Source organism: Diaporthe amygdali (genome assembly GCF_026229845.1).
Source record: "Diaporthe amygdali strain CAA958 chromosome Unknown NODE_1_length_4327563_cov_65_473760, whole genome shotgun sequence".
Lineage (NCBI taxonomy): Eukaryota > Fungi > Ascomycota > Sordariomycetes > Diaporthales > Diaporthaceae > Diaporthe > Diaporthe amygdali.
This window is the reverse complement of record NW_026517021.1, coordinates 104,786-126,064: the sequence shown is the minus strand read 5'-3', so window position 1 is coordinate 126,064 and position 21,279 is coordinate 104,786. Positions and strand designations below refer to the sequence as shown.

General features: G+C 51.6%; 8 protein-coding genes across 8 annotated transcripts; 3 read left to right on the top strand and 5 right to left on the bottom strand.

Annotated features, from left to right (window-relative positions):
• Positions 1-304: 304 nt before the first annotated feature.
• Positions 305-2,101, bottom strand: J7T55_005594 (uncharacterized protein; the record flags this gene model as incomplete). Its single annotated transcript, XM_053138201.1, has 5 exons — positions 305-470; positions 525-726; positions 914-1,055; positions 1,482-1,910; positions 1,973-2,101. 5 exons carry the CDS (start codon positions 2,099-2,101, stop codon positions 305-307), a joined length of 1,068 nt encoding a protein of 355 aa, XP_053000365.1.
• A 1,105-nt stretch (positions 2,102-3,206) lies between these two features.
• Positions 3,207-4,938, top strand: J7T55_005593 (cytochrome P450; the record flags this gene model as incomplete). The annotated part of the gene is made up of 2 exons (XM_053138091.1): positions 3,207-3,804; positions 3,872-4,938. 2 exons carry the CDS (start codon positions 3,207-3,209, stop codon positions 4,936-4,938), a joined length of 1,665 nt encoding a protein of 554 aa, XP_053000364.1.
• Positions 4,939-5,631: 693 nt separating this feature from the next.
• Positions 5,632-7,169, top strand: J7T55_005592 (uncharacterized protein; the record flags this gene model as incomplete). Its single annotated transcript, XM_053137980.1, has 3 exons — positions 5,632-5,895; positions 5,975-6,348; positions 6,458-7,169. 3 exons carry the CDS (start codon positions 5,632-5,634, stop codon positions 7,167-7,169), a joined length of 1,350 nt encoding a protein of 449 aa, XP_053000363.1.
• A 272-nt stretch (positions 7,170-7,441) lies between these two features.
• On the bottom strand, positions 7,442-8,903 carry J7T55_005591 (PHB depolymerase family esterase; the record flags this gene model as incomplete). The annotated part of the gene is made up of 6 exons (XM_053137869.1): positions 7,442-7,461; positions 7,520-7,556; positions 7,635-7,781; positions 7,839-7,913; positions 7,986-8,357; positions 8,418-8,903. 6 exons carry the CDS (start codon positions 8,901-8,903, stop codon positions 7,442-7,444), a joined length of 1,137 nt encoding a protein of 378 aa, XP_053000362.1.
• A 917-nt stretch (positions 8,904-9,820) lies between these two features.
• On the bottom strand, positions 9,821-11,461 carry J7T55_005590 (aerobactin siderophore biosynthesis protein iucB; the record flags this gene model as incomplete). The annotated part of the gene is made up of 2 exons (XM_053137758.1): positions 9,821-9,938; positions 10,002-11,461. The coding sequence occupies 2 exons, from the start codon at positions 11,459-11,461 to the stop codon at positions 9,821-9,823; spliced, it is 1,578 nt and encodes a 525-aa protein (XP_053000361.1).
• Positions 11,462-13,931: 2,470 nt separating this feature from the next.
• Positions 13,932-14,513, top strand: J7T55_005589 (uncharacterized protein; the record flags this gene model as incomplete). The annotated part of the gene is made up of 1 exon (XM_053137648.1): positions 13,932-14,513. The coding sequence occupies one exon, from the start codon at positions 13,932-13,934 to the stop codon at positions 14,511-14,513; it is 582 nt and encodes a 193-aa protein (XP_053000360.1).
• Positions 14,514-14,946: 433 nt separating this feature from the next.
• On the bottom strand, positions 14,947-16,579 carry J7T55_005588 (uncharacterized protein; the record flags this gene model as incomplete). Its single annotated transcript, XM_053137537.1, has 5 exons — positions 14,947-15,051; positions 15,256-15,282; positions 15,353-15,409; positions 15,604-16,033; positions 16,101-16,579. The coding sequence occupies 5 exons, from the start codon at positions 16,577-16,579 to the stop codon at positions 14,947-14,949; spliced, it is 1,098 nt and encodes a 365-aa protein (XP_053000359.1).
• Positions 16,580-17,225: 646 nt separating this feature from the next.
• J7T55_005587 (uncharacterized protein) lies at positions 17,226-18,907 on the bottom strand (the record flags this gene model as incomplete). Its single annotated transcript, XM_053137428.1, has 7 exons — positions 17,226-17,709; positions 17,761-17,856; positions 17,922-18,298; positions 18,378-18,451; positions 18,512-18,545; positions 18,602-18,621; positions 18,712-18,907. The coding sequence occupies 7 exons, from the start codon at positions 18,905-18,907 to the stop codon at positions 17,226-17,228; spliced, it is 1,281 nt and encodes a 426-aa protein (XP_053000358.1).
• Positions 18,908-21,279: the final 2,372 nt, after the last annotated feature.

Below are 21,279 nucleotides of genomic sequence, written 5' to 3'. Positions count from 1 at the left end.
CAGTCAAGTACCAATTGTATCGCGCTGCGATAAAGACTAAGCAGTATCAATTCGTTCTACTTTCGTCTTTTTGCTAGACTTCATCAAAGTATTTTAGAAAGGGCTTTCACTTTTCAGTCTCCACATTTCATACCGCACTTAACTTTATCGACTACTCTCTCAAGACCATATTATTCTATACCAGATCCAATCTTTTCAACAAGTCTTGTGGGGCCGTAGAAAAGCAATCGAAATACAATAAAACTTGATATACTTTTCATGACAAAGTATGTGTGGCCCGGAGAGTCGCATTGAAGGCTGTGAATTACATTGTCCTCCCAGGATATACTCCGTAAAATGGAGTTTCATTATCCAATTGAGGCCCGTGGTCTGTTGCTTGGTCTGAAGATCGTGAGTGCCTGTTGTGACTCGAAGTCTGCGGGCTTGATTCCTCGGCAATGGAGTCCTCCAGCAGCTCGAATTCGTCATTGCTGATATGTGCGTTAGATTTTGGCTGACTTGAGACTAAGGTGGCTGTCCCATACGTCGAGAAAACATCTGTGAATCCGTGCCATCGGTCTCGTGAGCCCTTCTTTCTGTCTGAGTTGAAGCTTGGCCCGATCGCCGTTGAACCCCCAGGAGTTCCATATGAGTCTTTGGTGGTATTCCTCTTCCCGTTGAGCCAGCGGATCAAGGAGACAACTGCGGGCACTGATGCGCATACCTTTTCCTTGGCGTTAACGGTCACTTGTGGCAAGTTGATGGTCAAGGAAAAGAAAACCAAGATGGAGCAGGCAGGGGACACTGGCGAACACATACTATCGCGATGTCGAGTTCCGCCACTGACAAAATGCTCACTCCGATGTAAGACTCTAGATTGCCGGGATATTAGTAAATTATGAATCCGAGCTACGCAGGACTGTCGAAGGCTCACATGTGAAATTTGCTTGGTCGGTCTGTTTGAAGACTACGAAGCGCGCAATGCTGATGCCCGTGACAACGAAACCTGCCAGAAAAATGAAAGCAACCACTAGCTTCTTCTTGAAAGTCATTTGGAGGTTCGGGCTGTAATAGGCCTGGGTATCAGCATATTCTAGTGGTCCGCGACAGAGGCCGAAGCGATTGAGACTTGCATTTGTGTTATCGGCAAGAGGGTAATGATGCCATCGGCAATAATGTTGATAACGACCGATGCGTAGAACTTATGGTCGATACTGATGCAAGTTACACTGTACTCTGCCTGCCATCTGTGGAAGATGTAGTTGAAGGGCCTGCAGGAGGCTAGCGTTGCTATGATGAACGCAGTCCCATAGCTAGTCGATAGAACCATGAGACTATATGCCCAGATCCGGAAGTTGAAAATGCGAAGATATTGTAGCAAGACAGATATTTTCAGCAGTGAAACTCCAAGAAGATAAATAAGCTCACCAGCGAAATAATACTGACCGCGTGACTTGTAAGTATCATGGACGATCTCACACATGATGATGCGGGGTGCCTACCTTGAAGATTGCGACAATTTGGTACTCCTCCAGCATCCAAATATCTTGACCAAAGCCATTTCGGACACAGTAATGAACTGTGATGTTGAGTGGTATTTGAAGCACAAGAAGAACGAGTATTGTCCAGTCGTCCCAACCCAAGCGCACGCCAAAGTAGGGAGTTCGTGAAATGAAACGAAGGACAACAGAGGTGAAGGCAAACGAGAACAAGGTCCAAATAGAAATAATCATCCATGATGAATCATCTCGAACCGGTGCGTCACATACCACCGCAACGTATCTGTGAGTGTGGAGTTGGTCAATTGTCGGACAACTCGCGAGTAGGCAAGGTGCCATAGCGGCGGATATGGAGGCGGTGTGGAGGCAAATGCATGTGATGTTGGTTGATGTACATGGTGACTCGGAAATCCCAGTGGCGAAGCATGGTGCCTGGCGTCAGGCAGAGGTCAGCAAATAATGAGAAAAACATAGTTGGTGAGGAAGAGACATACCGCACAGGGAGGCAGCTGACTAGAGCTGGGATCCAACGTTCTCAGCTTCGCGCCGAGGTTGTTAGGACGCGACAAGGCGTGTGATATGTGCAAGACAGTTGCCAAGAGAACCAAACTTCTCGATCGCATGTCTTCGATGTCATGAGATACTGGATAGAAGCTTGGAGCAGATATGCACAAAAGGACGAGCAACAGGGGAACAGGGGGAAAGGGGGAAACATCCGATGTCTGCGGAGCCAACCTGCTGTGTCGAGCTTATGCAGAGGCGGGGACTTGAACGAACCTTTATAAATATGGATCTAACTACATAAAGCCATCGGTGCATGTTGCATATCAATTGGGTGCCACAGCAGAATCCATCGCGAGTACACTCAAGATAAATGGGAAACCGGTCACTAACAAGCGGTCCAAAGCCTTGTAAATGATGTCTGGGCATGTCTGGTGGATTCTGACCATCAACAGAGGCTGGTGATGGTCTTATAGCTGATGAACTGCACATGAAGCCAGGATATATTGAAGGAGTTGAAACCAATTCATTGAGATTCCCGGGGGCTTGCAATGTCCTCCGAACCCGTTCTCGCCGATGTGTCAAGCATGTAATCCTCGTATCAATGGACCCGAAATTGGATGTTCTTGCCCTGCCTGGGAGTATTTCTTGCTGAGACAACGTCTCTTGCCGAGGAAGGCTGCCATTACTTGGGAAGAAATGTGGCAGAGGCAATACTTGAAAGGAAGCCCCCTGATGCCCAGAAGCGTCTCACGATTGAGCTAGACGTCGCCGTCTGACGAAAGATCTTGCAAAATTTGAGGGGCGGCGTCAGCAATCCAGTTATCGAAAGAGGGAAGGTTGGGCTACACAGGGATGACACGGAAGGAATATGACATGATACTCCTGACAAGTTCCAGCCAACCGCCACGTTTGCACCCAATCAGAGCAAAATTGATAGAGGTTTGCGTATGCACGGTGCTGACAAATAGGATATTTTGCATTATTCGTCATTCTTGCTTAGTGGTTCATATTTCAGTTCACCTTTGCAACGTATAATGTGAAAATCCGTGTCGCTAGCTGACCTTCCCCGGTGTTGGCCGCCTCACCTATGCGGACGAACTTGCGAAACGTTTTCTTTGTTTGCCGCGCCTCATCCATCAAGCAGTGGACCCTCTTAATTTTTGATGCTCTTTCATTTCCAAACTCATTATTCTTAAAAGAGATTCTTTGGAAACCCATTTGAAAATGGATGGTCGTCTCGGACTGACCTCCCTCATCATCGGTGTGGGCCTTCATGTGGTACTCTTTCGACACGGCGAGTGGCATCTATGGGCACTAAAATTCAAATTTACCCACTTGATCCTCAGTTTTCTGCTGCTTGTTTTTGTTGTCCATTCCGTCCGCCTACAGTCTGAATGGCTGCAAAGTGCCAGCATTGCTTCCCGCTTGGTGGCGAGCCTTGTGTTGGGAATCCTCTCGAGCATGATTACATATCGCGCATTCTTTCACCGCCTCACTCGTCACGGATTCTCAGGGCCATTCATCGCCCGATGGTCCCAGATTTATCAAACGATCCTTGCTTCCAAGAAATTGCGGCTATGTGACGAGGTGGAGGTTCTTCACAAGAAGTACGGCGACTTCGTGAGGATCGGCCCAGAAGAGATATCAATTGCCGACCCGAAAGCCATGGTCGCAATTCATGGAACAAACGCGAAGCCAGGCTCATGTACGAAAGGGCCATGGTACGACATGATGTATCCGAAAGTCAACATGCAAGGCACGAGGGATCGTCAGCTCTACTCGCAACGACGCAAGCTATGGGACAAGGCCTTCAGCAGCAAAGGTAATTCCTCCCTCGATTCTGTGTTGGTCTTCAGTAACTGACTCAAAACCTCATTCCCCGAGTGCAGCACTTCGAGGCTATGAAAGCCGTGTCAACAGCTATACCACCCAATTGCTAAAAGGGGTCCAGGGCAGCGAGGCTCGGCCACTCAATGTGACACAATGGTTCGGCTTTTGGGGTTTCGATATAATGGGCGACATGGCCTTTGGCGAGAGCTTCAGATTGATGGCCAGAAACGAGGAGGACTACTATTACAAGACCACTGCTCGATTTCTCCCCATGCTTTCGGTCTTCTCTCCCACTCCCTGGCTTTTTCCATTTTTAAAGCGGATCCCGATTCTAAATCGGGAGTCTAACGAATTCGACGAGTTCGAGGACGCATTGTTTTGGAAACGCCTTCGTAGCGAGCCGCAAGAGCCCGACGTGTTTCAGTGGATAGCATCTGAGTACCGGGAAAATCCAGCGCCTTCACAACAGGAGACAACGAATATGAAGGCCGATGTTGGGTTGATAGTCGTCGCTGGGAGTGAAACAACAAGGTTGACGCTGACAACTCTGTTTTACAACCTGGTGTGCCACCCGCATGTTTATCGTAAACTCCAGGAGGAGGTGGACAGCCTCATGCGCCAAGAAGGCACCACTGAAGGCGAAACTGTCGAAAACGCCGAGCTGGCGAAGTTGGAGTATCTACAAGCCTGCATCGATGAGTCGCTTCGCTTCATCAACCCCAACCCATCTGGCCTCCAGCGCCAAACGCCGCCCGAGGGCCTTTGGGTCGGTGATCAGTGGATTCCAGGCAATATAAACGTGCGGACCGCAAACAACCTCATAATGCGAGACCCGCGCGCCTTTGTGCTGCCGGATGAGTTCATTCCCGAGCGGTGGGCTACACGTCGGGACGAACTCGTGATTGACGCGTCCGTCCACGTCCCATTCTCGACAGGTCGCTTCTCGTGTCCGGGCAAACAGTTGGCGTTGATGAACCTGAGACGGGCGACGGCGCTGATTTGTCATCAGTATGATGTCGCCTTTGCACCGGGCCAGCGACGCGAGGACTTCACTGCAGGCTTGTCGGACCACTTTACGCTGGGTGTGCCAAAGCTGGATCTTGTTTTCACACCGAGAAAAGCATAAGTAGGAAATGAGCTATGAACACAAGAGCGACTGATCCCAATATTCGATTGACATAACGTATGCCAATCAATGGTCATAGATGTCAAAGGGAAGCGGAGACTAAGCAGTGTCAATCAATCTCAAATCGGTCTCGCTGCACCGAAGCGGACGGATTAAGCAGTGTGTGATGTGTTCATCTCTACTCGTGGGACCGGCTTTGAGGAGCTACTTCGCCCATCGACAATCTGCCGATTGGTTACTTGTCTTTCCTGTGTTGCCTCACAGGGATGGAATGAGCCGGGGTCTTTTATGTTGTCCACAAAGCAAAGTAACTATATTACTTGACTACAGATTCATTTTCTGTCATAAATCTGATTTAATATTGCGTACGCTATAGAATAAAGATCCTCAACCTCTCAACAGCGCTCACATGCATAAATTGTTATTGCCCCAGAGCCTCATTCTTTGAGCCCGCTAATGCAAGCCAACCGCCACATCTGCATGCACCTGGCCCTGTGGCTTAGCGGGTGATGATGCCCCATCTCTTCACACGGGCGAAGATCACAAGTATGCCTGTCTAGGTCGCCTTGCGCGTAGGATCCTTCATTTTCTATTATACCGTAGGTTTCCTATAGACATACAATGCATCCTCTTTTGCTTTAAGCTTTCCGATGGCGACCTCCCAGTCTCATGACTCGGCCAGGATAAATCACGATGCGTGCATATACTTCACTCGCCTTATGCACCTTAGTAGTCAACTGGACGCTGACCGTGTTTGCATTCCTGGCGGTTGTTATCATCCACTGCCGCAAATTCTCGGGGATGTCCGTACCAATCCGGGCAGACGATATACTCATCCTCGTATCTTTTATCGTCGGCATAGGTCTGGTTTCCTTGTCAACATGGGCGATCCTCGACGAGGGCCAAGGAGAGCATCAACAGAGAGTCCCCGAGTCGCAGCTTGAACGAGCGGCAAAGGTAAGCCTCATGCCTCACTCGCCCGCAGGAGAGATACAAACCACGTCCACGGCTCCGTTTGCTGATGCGGAACACACAGTCCATACTTGTCGCCGAGGCCATATGGACTCTGGTGACAGGGCTGCTGCGCATCGCCGCCTGCCTGCTGATCCACAGCATCTTCTCGTTCCCTACGGCCCGTCGTTCCGCCATCGTGATCATGTTGCTCAGTGCCGGGCTCGCTGTTGCGTCCATAATCCAGATATTCCTGATATGCAAACCCTTCGCAGCGCAGTGGGACCCCCATGTCCTTGGCTCTTGTGGCGACCAGATAGCGTCATTTATGGCGCTGGAGACTATTGGCTTAGTTCTAGATCTTGGCATACTCTTGGTTCCTGCGAAGTACATCATGGGGTTGCAAATGAGCATGAGGAGAAAGATCCAGTTGGTACTGGTATTCAACGTTGGCGCCGTGTAAGTTGTGCTCTATGTGTGTATGCGGGAAATCTTCGTCCCCATAGGTACCGTGAGGGGAGAATCAGCGTTTCATGGTCTTTGAACTGACCTAGCTGTTCACCTCAAGTGTCTTCATCATAACTGGGCTCCGGATGGCTGCTCTACGCAGCGCTATCTCTCCCGATTTTACATACTCCCAAAGCTATCTCTCTCTGCTCTCCGCATCTGGCTGTATGACTGGTATCATATGCTGCGCATCGCCGACTATATCGGGCATCGTGCAGAGGGTAGTTCAGAATCGGCGCTCGCGGTGGACACCGAATCACCCCGCAGGATTGCAGTTTAACGTATCCGAGCCTACTGCCAGAGATACGAGGACCCAGCCCGGCCAGAGGGAAGAAGGAAGTGACCACGATGTTGAAAAAGGATCAGGCTCGAGCACAGATGTAGAAGAAGGTGAGCACATATCACCTCGAGACGATGAAATTACAGACGAATGTGAGGAGATATCGCTTCAAGACGACGAAAGTGGTGGTCAGGAGACAGCAATTCCATCTGAAGGAGGGGTGCATCTCGGGGCAGTCGCCTTGCTCGACTTTCATGATGAAGATAAGAACAAGATGTCTTTAGTCAAGGGCCAGCAGGTGTGGATCCATTACAGGCCCGAACAGGGTTGGTTAGTTGCGCAGAACTTAGAAACGGACGAGATCGGACTGGTCCCTGAGAGATCCGTTGGTTTAAGTGGTTATGACGACCGAAGCCGAGCAGAAAGAGCCGTGGTGAGCCTGGAGCTGCAATGTCGTGCTGGTTTGGGCCGGACTGAGTTTCCACATCATTAGAGTCCACTCATATCTACATCTACAATGTAGTACCTATATAAGCAGTATTTCCTTCCTTTTTTCTTTATATAAATCAAATCACACCGAACTGCACTTCGCGCGCTTTTGGTTGATTCGAAAAGAAGCCAGACTCTTCGCCACTATTGCGTCTAAGTAAGCCGGGCTCTTTCACAATCGCTTTTAGCTGATCTACAGACTTATTACATTTCAAGTATATATTGCTGTATATGAGATAGCTAGAAGCTACTATACGATGGTATCTCTGACATTGTTTACTGGCATTGGAAGTACCCTGGAAGTGATAATTAGCACCATTAGAAGAGACACCAGGGCTTTGATACCCAACTTACAGTCATTCACCTTGACGCAGGTGTACGGGCTTGCGCACTACAATCAAATGAAATCAGTACCCTGACACAGAATCTTTTCAAGTGGGGTCTTTCTGAGGAAAGCAGAATAACGTACCGCTGTTGCCCCCGTCCAGCCATTCCCACCACACTGGGCCCACTGAGGCGCGGTTCCCGAGCCACCGGAAGGAGCGGTGGTCGTCGCGCTGGCAGAGGTCGTGCTCGTCGAGGGCGTTCCGGGGGCTGATGTCGGGCTCACCGGTGTCTATGAGACGCAATGTCAATATCGGGGATAGATGCCTCGAAAACTGTTTCAACCTACCGTGAAACCAAACCACTTCAGATCCTCCTCTGGGAACACATCGATTGAATGGGTCACGTTCGTGCCCAAGAAAGTCTGCAGATAAACCACAGGAATCAGCCACATTTTCTCACACCAAGAAGCCACATAGGACACAACAGTACTCACCTGCAACTTATCCCCAAACACATACTTAGTATACGGGCTGCGCGGGAAGTCAGCCGTAGTCGAGACCGGCGTGGTCGAGTAGCCAAAGACGCCGGTCCACTGCTTGATAGTCTCGTAGTAGTTCTGCACATTAAGCGTCTGGTCGGCGCTGCCGTGGTAGATCTGCATCTTGGGCCGCGGGCCCGTGTAGCCCGGGTACATGTCCCTGACGACGTTGGCCCACTGCTGCTGCGTCGCGACGGACGCGCCCGTCGAGCAGGTCGAGTTCCAGAAGTCCGGGACGTCGTCGACGCTCATGAAGCAGCCCGCCGGCACTCCCGCGTAGGCGATGCCCGCCGCAAAAACATCTGGGTACGTGGCTGCCATGACGTTCTGTTTTTTTCATTTTGGTCAGCACTCAGTCAGTCCGCTGGAAGGACCTCGCAAGCATACCGTCATCATAGCCCCCGACGAGATCCCCGTCGCAAACACCCTGCTCCGGTCCGCACCATACTGCGTCGCCACAAACTCCACCATGTTCGCAATCGAGTTACTCGCGCCGCCGCCACCATGGGTAAGCGTCATCTTGCTGGCGACATCCCAGCAGTTGTCGCGCGTGTACGGCGTCTGCGGGTAGACGACAATGTACCCGTACGTCTCGGCGTAGCGCGCCCACTGCGTGCCCTGGTAGTAGGCGCTGGCGCTGCCGCTGCACCAGTGGATGCCGACGACGACGGCGGGCTTGGCGGGGGCGGCGGCCAGGTTCTGCGGCACGTACAGCCACATGCGCGTCCCCGTCGGGTTGTCGCCGTAGCTCGTCACCTCGGTGAAGGTCGCGCGCGGGACCGGCTCGGCGCCCGCCGCGCCCGCCACGCCCAGCGCGAGCGAGGCGACGGCCAGGGCCCAGAGGCTGCTGAGCAGGGTTAGCAGGTTCGTCATGGCTTGGCGGTTGGGTTGTCGGTGAGGGGGGGTGGCGTGGATAGATACCTTGGGAACAGCGACTTGGTGAGGGGATCATTGCTGATTTTATTTATGGGTTGGACGAGGATGAGCAAGTGAGAGTCAGAGTCGCATGCGCGGGCTCGTGATAGCTCGCTGCAGTGTTGTGCGGCCTTGCCTTCGATGGGCGAGGCGGATTATGAGCCTCCGTTCTCCAACCAAAACCAGTTACATCGCCAAGTCTCCGGTCGGATGTTGCTCCCGTTCGTACTCGGACGAGCGCATGCTTTTTGCTGCTCGTCTCCCCTCATTTACAGTTGCAGATTTTCCAGCTAAAGCCTGTACTTCCATTATCGTGGCGCCTCGTTCCCCACATGCACCCACCTCGCCGGAAAACGTTGTCACCGCGCCGGGGGAAGCATTGCCACACGGACCCGTGTCCGACCCAATGGTCCACGGACCTGTTGCAAGCTTCCCACCAATCAACGCGCTGCTAAGCCTGCCATTCAATCTGATATAGTTGTTGACTTTTTAACAAGCTGGCGAATTCAGTAACGACGTATGTGTCGATCCGTAGGCCCTCGGCATCTTCCATCCTCGAGGTGAGAGCTCGCTTTTTGTCCCGCAACAACGTTGGCGCAGAAGCTTGGAGTTCGACATACGAGGCTTGTGATATCGGTGTCCAACCAGGCATATAATTGGGCTATGCCCTCCTCAAGCAAACCACGGATTGCTGGGGATCTAGCGTTATGAGTCAGTGTAAGTGCCTTCCTTCTCTCGCATGCAAGTTGGAGTGGTATTTTGGTTCTCTATCATGGTTCATCATGTCTCATCTAGATCGGTTCGAGGCCTTTCAAGCCTTTCAGGTCATGTACAGCGTTCCTCATTCGCGCCGTCTTCTGTTTGTGCAGCGCCTGTCATAGCGCAGGTCCATCCCAATTTTCCCTCCTCAACCGCCCGAACCACGACTGCTTGTGGGGGAACGTGATTTCCTTCTCCTTGATGAAGCCACCTGTCTGGAGGTGTTTTATGAACCTGCGGAAATCTTGTCAGTGTCCGAATGATCATCCAGTGATACGATCGAAAATTTCAACCTACCTCTCGTTATCAACTCTCGGCTCAATGCACACGCTCATGGTCCTGTAGTCGGCGCAGAATACCCAGTGTACCAAGGCGCTCAGCCATGTCTGGACGATGCCACGGGCCCATTCCTCCCCGATGAAAAGATGCAGCCCTCGGTCCCAGTCATCGACTTCGATATGCCGGCCCAGCACGTCCTCTTTCACCCAGTAGATCTCGAAATAGCCGAAAGGCACTCCATCCCACATCCCGATGGCCGGGAAACTGTGTCGGCTGGCCAAGGCATTGGTTAAGAAATTCGGCACATATCCGCCCCAAAACTTTGAGACTCGCGGGTTCGACAACCACATTTGTACCAGGACGATGTCGCAGAGGGTCGTGAGGTGGTGTGCCTCTGTAGGCGTTGAGGAGACAGGCCCGAGGTATGGAACCGGCTTCGGAGAAGACGATGCGACGCGAAAGGAGAGGTACTTCCCGACGCTTGGAACAAAGCGTGTGTAAAAGACCTCGCCCATGCGTGGAGGCTTAGGGCGCACGGGGTGACGGATGTTGTTGCTAAAGGTATAGTTGAGGGGCCCCGGAGGATAGTAGGTCGGCAGGTGGGAGGAGGAGAAGAATGGCCCAATGGGGAAGCTGGGGACCGTGACGAGTGTCTGTGGTGGTGGCGCACCTGGGAGATCGGCATTCAGGTGGAAGGTGGGTGATTTGGGCTGCTGTGGGCTCGAGGTGCTGTCGTTCCAGACGGGGCTGGTCGGCCTGGAGGAGATCGGCGAGCCGGGGTGGGAGCTTGTGGGTTTGCTGGCGGGCTGGAGGGTGAAGAGGAACAGGCGGCCGGGGATCTGCCAGAACATCTTCTGCGACACAAACATGTTGGCCCACTCCAAGCTGGTGTCGTCCATGGATGATCCGACCGCCGAGTCCAGAGTGGCGATCAGGCCCATCCTCTCCAGCTTGGGGATCAGATTGCGTCCCCTCAATACTCCGTCTCTTTTTATATTTATGCGCCAGTCTCCCCGAGGTCTGCCCTCTGGAGCGGTGTACTTGGAGTGCTCGTCAGGAGGGAGGGTCTTGGACGGGGCTGGCTGGTGGAAGTACCAGTAGAGGGTGATCCATAGGATCATTGCGATCTGGCGGGTGGGCGAGGCAGCAGGCTTGAAGTCGGCGGAAGAGGGGTTCGATATAGAGGAGATGTAAAGGCTGTCGTTCTGTAGGGTGGGCCTGGTGAAGGAATGGATGTGGGATCGACGGGCGACGCCGTTCTCATGCTTGCCAGCAGCTCGGTCAACCACCATTGCGTCGTCGTCGTCAGTGGGCCTGCCATCGTCCTCGGTGTGGATGACAATGGTCCATCCGATTGGGAAGGGGGACTGGTGGTTCTTGTTGAGCTCGTGGCTCTTGAAGAAGAGGCCGGCGAAGACGGGCTGGACGGTGAATGTCTGGCCGTCTGGCAGGTGGATGGTGGAGGAGGAGGAGGGCATTGTGTCTGCTTCTACATCCGCCTACAGTATCGGTTGGGTACGATTGTACGCGACAATTGGTGGTCTCCAAGGTAAGGCTCGTCAACGTGGTGCTGTGCTGGGTTTTGGTGTCTTGTGGTTAGCTTGTGAAGCTGTCGTGAGCCCCTCACAAAGGCGGGGTTGCTATGCACCTGTTGACTATGTTTGTGTTGGCTGCGCTCGTTTCATTGAGGGGAAGTCGCTCGTGCAGGAGGGGAATGAGGCAATTGTGACCGTGCAATGGACAGCTCCTGTCGCCAGCCAAGGCAATTCAGCTCTCTCGTGCTGGCATCAGGAAGGGGCTGGAGAGAGAAGGCAGGTACATGTGGTTGTACGCATACGCAGGGCAGTCACACATTCATATGCACCTGCACCTGCAACCCGCGACGTGCGACCTGCGACCTGCAAGGGAAGGAAGCTGAGCGCGTGAGAGCGTGAGGGGCAGCATGTGCCGACCATGACGCGGGCCTGACCACCCACTCTCTTCTTTTGGCCCAATCTGATCCGTCTCTCGGAGCTCGATCCCTGCAAGAGAAGCTTGTTCAGCGGGTCCATCCGCCAGCCCTGCCCTTCCCTGCCCTTCCCTGCCCTGCTCTGCCCTGCCCTGCGTGGATCGTTGCGCTCAGACGAACCCAGTCAAGGCCCCTCTAATGGTCAGCACAGGTGCATCTAGGGCTGCTCTCTGCCGTTTCCGATGTCTCAGCGTAATTCTAACACACCGGATTGGCTACCTGCCCCGTTACATGGCTCGGGGACTAAGCAGATGGTCGGGAAACTTCCGACTAACACGGCTAGGACCAGGGTAGGTGGATGATCCAAATCATATGGGAGTTATGTCTTGATTCCTCGATTGGCCTTGACGGGAACGCTTGTAGCATGGCTACTTTACTACAGAACCAAAACCACTTGCTTCTGGGTCCCTCCGATTTTGAAGCTAACAAGACCATTGGGGCTAGAGCAGAGGTCTCAAGGAAGAGGTTACAGATTGGAAAGAGACAGAATGGCAGTGGAGATGGGATAGCATTGTATCCCCTGTTCTGAGCAATCTTGCTGTTCAACAGTCAGGCGGGATTCGGCCGCGGCTAATAGTGGCCCTTGCATACCTCGGTTCACCTCGAGCAAATTTGCCTACTCCAAAACGCACATGGGTCAGTCGCCTGTGAGCCCAGAACCTGGCTTCAGGAAACAACGCCAGACAGCAACACCATCATCCACGATGCGAGTGACAATCGAGGGCTATTCACGGCCCAAGTTACTGATATTGCTCCTTACAGGGAGCCCTTCACAGGGACCTGAATTTCTCGCGGCCCAGGTGCCATGCTACAACTCCCCCACCTTGGACGTTGAATCCCCCGTCCAGACCCCCCCCCCCCCCAGAATGGTTGCCCGTCGAATAAGGCGTTGGTCATTGGGAACATGTAGTGACATTCACTCATAGAAACGTTGCAAATCCCAAAGCTTGCGCAGATGAGCCCGTGGTACCAGAATGCCGATGGTGTCTAGGATACCTAGGTACCACGCTGGACCATGCTTTCGTGGGCCCCACAATACATGGTCAGCCTTTTTGCCTGACTGCGCGCAATAGATTGAGTTCAACTAATCTAGATCCATACATGATTACTCAACTTAAAACATTCCTTCTGCATTCGATAATCAGTGCGGGCATTGACGTTGAATAATATTGGCGATGACGAAATGCATAGTTTCAACAAACATGGAAAGAATAGGTCTCGTCTTTCAGTGTTCGGTTATGTTGCAGGTCTACTATTGACTCCAAGTCCAGTGATAAGACCTGTGGAACCGTATCAAGACCAAACTGAATATATCGCAATTATAATGGATATATTTTGGTTCCAGCACAACGCATCTATGCCATTTTCTGCCTGAAGATTGGCCTTGGCGGTCATGAGAGTCCTTCGGGGACGACATCTGGATTTACCCAATCTTCAGGGAAGCAACACGTGTATCGGGCCCATCGTACCGCTGCTTCGGTATTGGGATCATTGTATATTAACCGTAAAAGTGTGTCCAGAGATCCTCAGTGTTGTTTCGAAGCCGTTGATGGAAGATCTCCTGACACCTGACCTAGATGTTGGAACGAAAGGGCATCGGGGCAGCGATCATGTCATTGTGTGACTTGCGTACAGACAGGACCTTCACTGCGCATCAGCCCCGAACCGGTGTCAGTCATGACGGCCTCTGAGTGATTCATCCTTCAACACCGGATCCTTCCATTATAAAAACCGCCAAATGCTCTTTCGATTCTCTCCCTGTCTTTCACTTCACCAGCTCAGGGACACGGCAAGATCAGCACTATCACGATCATCATCAGAGAAAGACAAGCACCAGACGATCAAATCCGTCAAGGCATTGAACAACAACGATACACGAGACGTCTACCAGTTCCCAGCCACAGCCGCTGGAATACAGATCACTGGAAACGGTAAACATCATGTGCTTCTACTACGAGGCTAACATTGAGTGTCGCGACTGCCACGATCTGATCGAGTTCAGGTGCCGGGTGCCCACAAAATACGAGCTATGCCAGGAAGCGATAAATAAGAGCCTGGAGTGGGGTAGGTGTGGGACTCAAACAGCAAAGCCTCATCCGAACGTAATGTCGAGACGAGCTTGTCGCGTTTGTGAGGGTGAGGCAAAAGAGCAAGGTAGCGACAGATACACGAACTGGCCCGAATACAAGAGGCAGGCAGACGAAGCCGATCGTGAGCGCGCTGCGAAGCGACAGAGAGAAAAGGAACGCGCTCAATACTTGCAGCAAAATGTTTACGAAGCGACGGAGCTCGTGGACCAGGCTGGGCTCTTGTCGGGTGCTGGCGCGGGGATGTCTGCTGACCAGGGAGGCTATACCCACACGGGATCTGCGACGTACTCCAGTATTGGAGCCGAGTTCGGTGACATTCCACAGGATCTGGAAATGGACTTGATGGATGATGAACCTCAGCAGACCTATGAGGACTACGGTGAGGGTTCCAGCCACGGGCATAGCGAGGGGTACGGTGGTGGATACAGGTAGGGATAGGAACGGTCAAGGCTCCCACAGATTCCATCACCAAGTGTTAAAGGACGAACACTTCAACAGAGCCTCAGCACAATGATGTCAGCAAGCACAGGGGGGGAGGTCCTATCAACAAACTCCCCACTAACACCTGAGAATGTCGATTCAATCAGGATAAAGTCAGATCCAGACTTTCACAGACGACTCCAAACCCTCATGAGAATCTGCTCGTTGTTTGATCAATGAGAGACCCCTAAGGTGTTTATGTCGTCTCGGCAGAATGTATCAATTCATTCTGTTCTGTCTTGGTACAGGCCATATCCCTTTCTTACTCTTCCCAACACGCAGTACTCCATAGCACTGCTCAAGCCTCAAGCTGATAGCGACTTAAACTCAAACTCGTTCATCATGTAAAAATGGAATCACACCCACGTAATATCACATTCGGGAGCTAGAAGTCTTTGCGGATGAGCCCCTGGTCGAAATGTCCAAGTATGCCAGTGATGTCCACAACATCATCATAAAAGCTCCCGCGAGTCACGCCGGACAGAGTTGCCTTTGTCCTTGATTACATGCCGCCCATGGATACAGCAGTCACGATGAATGGACATGAGGGGAGTATTGTCGGTGAAGCGTCGAATCACTGAGAACACTTGTGGTCACACATCGTTCCAGTGAGCTGACTATAGATGCTCAGAGGCAAACGCAGAGCTTCAGAGATGGGTTCAAGATGAATGGATGATTGAGATTGATTACTTACGCAGCCAGGAATGGGCTCCTGGATGGTCTGTTGGACAAAGCACCAGAGCATCACGGAGGCTGGCTGGGGTAGAACACTTGATTATTTTCTATCTCACCCAGAAATTTGAGTATCCTTCTTGTTCTGCCGATAACTGGGTCAATGTGTCGTGAAACTGTTGGTCTAAGAGCAATTGTCGCGAGAGCCAAGGCAAGGACTAGCCGACATGTATCATACAAAAGCAAGAAGCTACCTGGGCATGCCATATCCTCTCAATCCGAATCCAACAAAATCCATATCTAGTTGCGGTGTCCAAAAAAGATACGTCGCATCCTACGCGCGATGTATAGGTGGAGCTCTGACACATACCAGAAACGGCATGGCCAGCCCACTCAACCTCCCATACTGCACTTGGCGACTGTAGTAAGGTTCGCCGCAAATTTTCGTATCCCGGAGTCGCATGTGAAAGTCTTCGCGCCTCCACTGGTTCAGAAGCACCCTGACATTCGAAATCGGACCACAATAGCCATCCGGCGTCCCGTATATCCCTGGCTTGGCCGCCACGTATGGCATTCGTTCGATGATCTCGTCTGGTACCGAGACTATGTGGAGATGCTCATCCGTTATCGGCCTCCACCTGGGCTTCTCGATCATACATTTGAGGCAGACTCGCTCGCATGTAATCATGTAGATGAAGTCGCCCTGGAGTCCGCAATCCGTGCAGCTTCCGTTCAAGAGTGTGGCATAGGCGTCTTGTAAAGTGAAGTTGTTGGCTTCAAGCGTCAAGGCACCGCGTATACTATTGGTTCCACATGTCAGCTGGCTTCTCTTTAGCGCTCCTGAGTTCAAAGTTCCCGTGCACTTACATCTGCGGTGCGTGTATCATAGTGAACTGATACTCAAAACTTTCGTCGACGACATTTCTCGCGTACTTCGAGACGCGGCGGAATGCAGTCAGAGACGGGATATCCAGGTGCTTGGTGATCGACCACAGGAGCTCCGTCGGAATCGCCGAGAGTGCCCCCAGGTCTTGACTGGTGATTTCGAAGGAGTGTCTGCCGTTGTCGAGCGGGCAATGATATTCTAGGTTTTGAGAATCGAGGGTCTTAATTTCTCTTGGCTCTCCGGCCGCAATGGGGATCCAACCTCTCCACGGGAATGCCACAATGGGGATCCATCCTCTCCAACGGACACGGGCATGGGAATATCTTTGCAAAATTAGGTCCTGTAATAGTCGGCACAGTCTCCTCGCCAAGAAGAAAAATTGCAGCGATTGCTCTGCGACAGGTAGGAGTGAACACAGGACTTTCATAATGAGATAAGCTTTCAGTTGTTGAAAAGGCATGGTGTCTGGATATCTTCTCGTTGTAGTCGTGGGATCCATGTTGAACCAGACGTGTGAAAACCTTTTTCGGTAATCTTTCCTGATCATGGGTTTTATTATAGGCCATGATTACGACCAATATTTTTCATGTATACATCAAGGGACTCAGGCTAGTGCATTATTCTTGATCTATAATAGAATTGAACTTAACGGACATAATTATGTCTGTGGAGAAATACGAACGGATTGAGACAAAGAGTTGTCGCATAGACTAAATCACTGCGAGATATGTGTTTACAATCTTCTAAAAACTATATAAGTACGTCTTGTCATTTCCAAAAATCATTCATGTTCTTAAGCCAGTGGGAACAGAAAATCCGGAATTTTGAAAATTTTGAACTAGCGCCGACCTTCGTTCGGCGTAACTCATAGTTGTCCAAATCATTTGACCAATAGGTTGGTACCGTTGCACTATTGTACTGACGGATTCGGCTAAACACACTTTGTCAATTATTGTTTAAGAATATGGGAATTCGCTACGAAGAGCAGATATGTACATTGACCGTCAATAATATGTATTTTGACCCACCGTTTTTTCCTCGTCACAAGTTGACTCATCCGCCCGTAAGAAATTCCCTGGGCCAGAGTTCAATGCGTGTTTGAACTTTCAAACAGCCCTACCAGGCGCCTCACCCTCGTAGAACACTTCGATCTTCGTCGTAGTTCGAATCCCCTGATTCCTCCCACCCATGATTGGTAACTGGCTCTCAGCACTGCGAGGCGTGTTCAGCGGCCTTCCATCATCGTCCCAGTCGCTGACACGGTTCCCTGCCATGACCGTTGCCGTAACCTCGCTCTTCTTCATCCCGTCGCTCGGCGTGCCTCGCGTTCCAGCCAGAGGAATAGGTTCCATCGCATAGTCGTCACTACCATAGCCAAACTTGGCATACCCGTCGCGATGACGGGATAGACCCTTGGAGGGAGTCGATCCGTACGTGACAAGCCCTGACCGGCCGAGTGTCTTGGGTGTCTTGCTGCCTTTGCTGCGGCCATAAGTGCTTCCGTCGATGAGCCTCGGCGCGACTGACAGAATGAACTTTCGGAGGGTGGGGAGCATTCCGCACACGATGATTAGATTCGCTTCGACCACACTGCAAAGGCGTTAGCTGGGTCAGCTTGGACTCATAAGACGGTTGACATACATCAGCAAGCTGGCATAGGATACGTCCCATGTCGGATCGGTAGATGTGAGTAGTGAGGGGAGGACCGCTGCTCTCAGAATTGAAGTCACGATGGTGCTATCGCATTGATGTTAGTCACAAAGAACATTTCCTGAATCTCATGCGGTGTTTGGCCAACTCACATGGAGCCAACGCCAAAGATACACATAAGGCCTATTTTCTGCTTGAGTGGAACCTGTAGGGCAACAAGCATTGGGATAGGCAGAATGAAGAGGATTACATCCGAGATGATATTCGCAGCCGCAGTTGCAATGTAGAGCGCTGCTGAGTTGATGCATGAGCCGGCAGTGATGGTGACGTCGAAACTCCTTTCGATAGGATCGCACGCGAAGATCAGACTGAAGAAAATTCCTGTGGTGTACCCGATGACGAGACCAAGCGTTGCAAATATCGAGTAGCGGAACCACCGCTGCGGTGACAGTCTCAAGTAGAAAACAAGTAGAGCTATCTTTGCGAAACTTCCGCTTAGAACATAGATCCAGGATGCGATGTATACGACCTAGATATCGAAAAGTCTTAGTAAATGTTGCATTGATTGATGGATTGCGACGAGATGCCTCCCGAGTTATTAAGCTTACTAGTAGGTACCGGTTGAACTTCACAAGCGAGATCTCCCATGAATGTACGCCGCCTATGGCTGATGCGAACATGTCTGTTCTCACCATATTTATCAGATCTCATATTCGTCACATAAAATAGGGCTGGTGCTTACACAGGACTAGAAATTGAGTTGCTATTGAAGTGACCTGTCATTGTAAGATTCTAGCCGATTACCGTGATACAAGTCTCTAGGGGAGCTCACCCAGGCCAGAAAGAGTAGCCCTATTCACAAAAATATCAGCACCAAGATCGCGCGATGGAGGTACTCCGGTTACTATAATCACCATCATGCGGTATAAATCATAAACGTACAATCATCAAGCTGAAATCTTTTGACGACAACCAATTTCACGTATACCCGTTGCGCGGTAAAGAGCATTGCAAATACGAGGCCGAAGCCAGCCAGCCAGTATGTTGCAACATCCGCCTGTCGCTGAGGATTATCAAAGTCGACATTGTAGCCTGGCGGTGGAGGTACCAGTACCACAACCCCGTCGACGACAGACATGTTAACGATCACGAGGTCTGAGGCGCCGATTTTCCGGAAGTGAGAGCCGGACTCGGGAGAGACAGTAAATAAAAGAACGTCGACCGGACAGGCCAAGACAAGAAGCGGGACCGCTTTTGAGAAGGCAACGTGAATGAAAGGGTGGTGCGGTAAGTGAGGCGGGGGAAAGGGACAAGTGTGGACCTGCAGGCTCAGCCCCTTTTTGTTGCTCAACAACTGCAGGTGATAAGGCTGCGCCGAGCACTCAGGGATCAAGAGCCTCTTCCAGAGACTGGGCAACCGATGCAAGGGAACTGACACGCGCGCTTGAAAGTTGGAAACCGGTGAACCGTTGCACGTCTCAGGACGACTAGGAGGCACCTTTGAGGGACACAAGCGCGCTTGAGATCTGGAGATTGGGCGATCACAGGACGAGAAGGGGACCAGACAGGGTCCACACCTTCCCTTTATTACACTTGGCCCATGGGTGGCGAGCACGGAAAATAATCATCGCCTCATCGACGTGATTGTGCAAACCCTCCTGCAGGTTTGGGTTCACGGAGGGGAGGTCTTGCTTTGTGGAGGACCTGGCCAAGGAAAAGTCTCGGTAAACATCGCACAACTAAACCTAAATCTCGGCCAGCCCTAGTCTGTTCGCACAACCTGATAGATGGGACGGCCAGGATACGTGGAGGAGACTTATTCAAGTCCACCAGTCGTCACTGAAATTCGAAACTGGGTTACATTCCTTGCGGATGAGATTTCTCTCTAACACAAGGAAATGTTGACCCAAGTCTAGACACATGGGCCCATTCCCTTGAGAATTGCGGGTCATCTAGTCAACTCAACAACGATTCGTTGACTTCTACTAAGGAATCTCTTATGCTACAAAATGCCCTTGCATAGTGTCCACTTGCATGTTGATCTCGGAGAACAAATTCCGCCAATCTTGCTTGTCGTCTCATCGAGCCGGATCTACACTTCGAAACCTCCGATTCATCCCACATATCCCCTTTCTAGATCTTCATTGCCTTTCATCTGTGGAAGCACGCGAGCGAGCTTCAGTCAAAATCATGGAGGCTCCCTGATCAACATTCCTCTCAGCTACTGGGCACACACTTTGGAATATGTACGACGGGACAACCACGCAATCCGTGATAACAAGACCATTTCAAGACCATTTGTCTAGGCCCAAGAGGTAGCTGGGGTCTACGTTGGAGCGCACTTGGCAGTGAAAGTGTGCATCTGATTAAGGTTCCAAGCGTGGCCGTTTCCGATCCTTCGAGCTGCAGCCACGTCGGGCTTCTAGGCTCATTCTAGAAAACTTGGCCGTAACCGAGATGCTGGGGATGGAACAGTAGATACTCCGAGGCGTGATACTACTGTATCTTGGAACGCATAGAGCCTTGGGGCGAGTCCTCCTCTCCCAACTTCCGTGCCTGCCTGCCTGGGCGTAGGGCGGTAGTTCATCGGTTCCCTGGCCTCGATGTGGAAGGGCTTCTCCGGTAGTGGAGTCGCGGGATCGAAGATCAGAGACCAGATTTTGCCTCCCGGGTGGGCCGCTGCCCCAGTAGGTTAAAAAGACCTACGCTTGGACGGTGAAGTGTTGCATTCCGCCTTGCCTTCACTACCCTGGCAACAAGTCCATAAGGAGAATGCCCTCCAGACGTAAGTGTTGAAGATACCTTCAGGTCAAAGCCTAACGACGGCAGAGCCGTTCCACGCGCGTGGACGATCCGACCAGTCCGTCTGAAAGCTTAGGGTGGCCTTTAGGATGGCGCGCGGAGCGGGGCGGGCGATGGGAGCTAAGAGCATTAGAGTTTGCGTAAAACACGTCCCTTGGTTCCCGAGCCTGCGTCTAATTGGACTTAATCTAGGCAGAGGAGCAGCCTAGGCCCCGGCAAGAAGACCAAGAGACCATTCTTCTAGGCGAGACTGACTCCAGCAAGGTCAACACGGGCATCTCACGTTCTTTGACAATGCTTCGATTATAACCGGAACTGCTGGTCTCTCCTTTGCTGTGCCGAGTTCTCATCACGTCTCATCTCTGGAGACCCATCACCGCCCATCCCGGGCAAGTCTCTAGGTATTGTTGGTAGGGTTCGTGCGAGTAGCAATAGACTTGGAGCCTACGATGAGTTCATGTGGTAACCCTTCTACCCCTGTATGCTTTAATAATGCATTGTGACGACAGGAGCACAAGTGATAACTGACTCAAGAGAGACCGCGTATTGTCCAAGCCGCCAGTATCTTGTCCCTCGGCAAGTAATTACCTCTCATTCCGGCCAGAGATGCCGGCTCTGCGAGTTGACGGGAAGCTCCTCTCTTGTACACCCTCACCTTTCTCCGATGTAACGGCTAGCAAGATCGGCCCCAGTCAGGCTAACGATTTC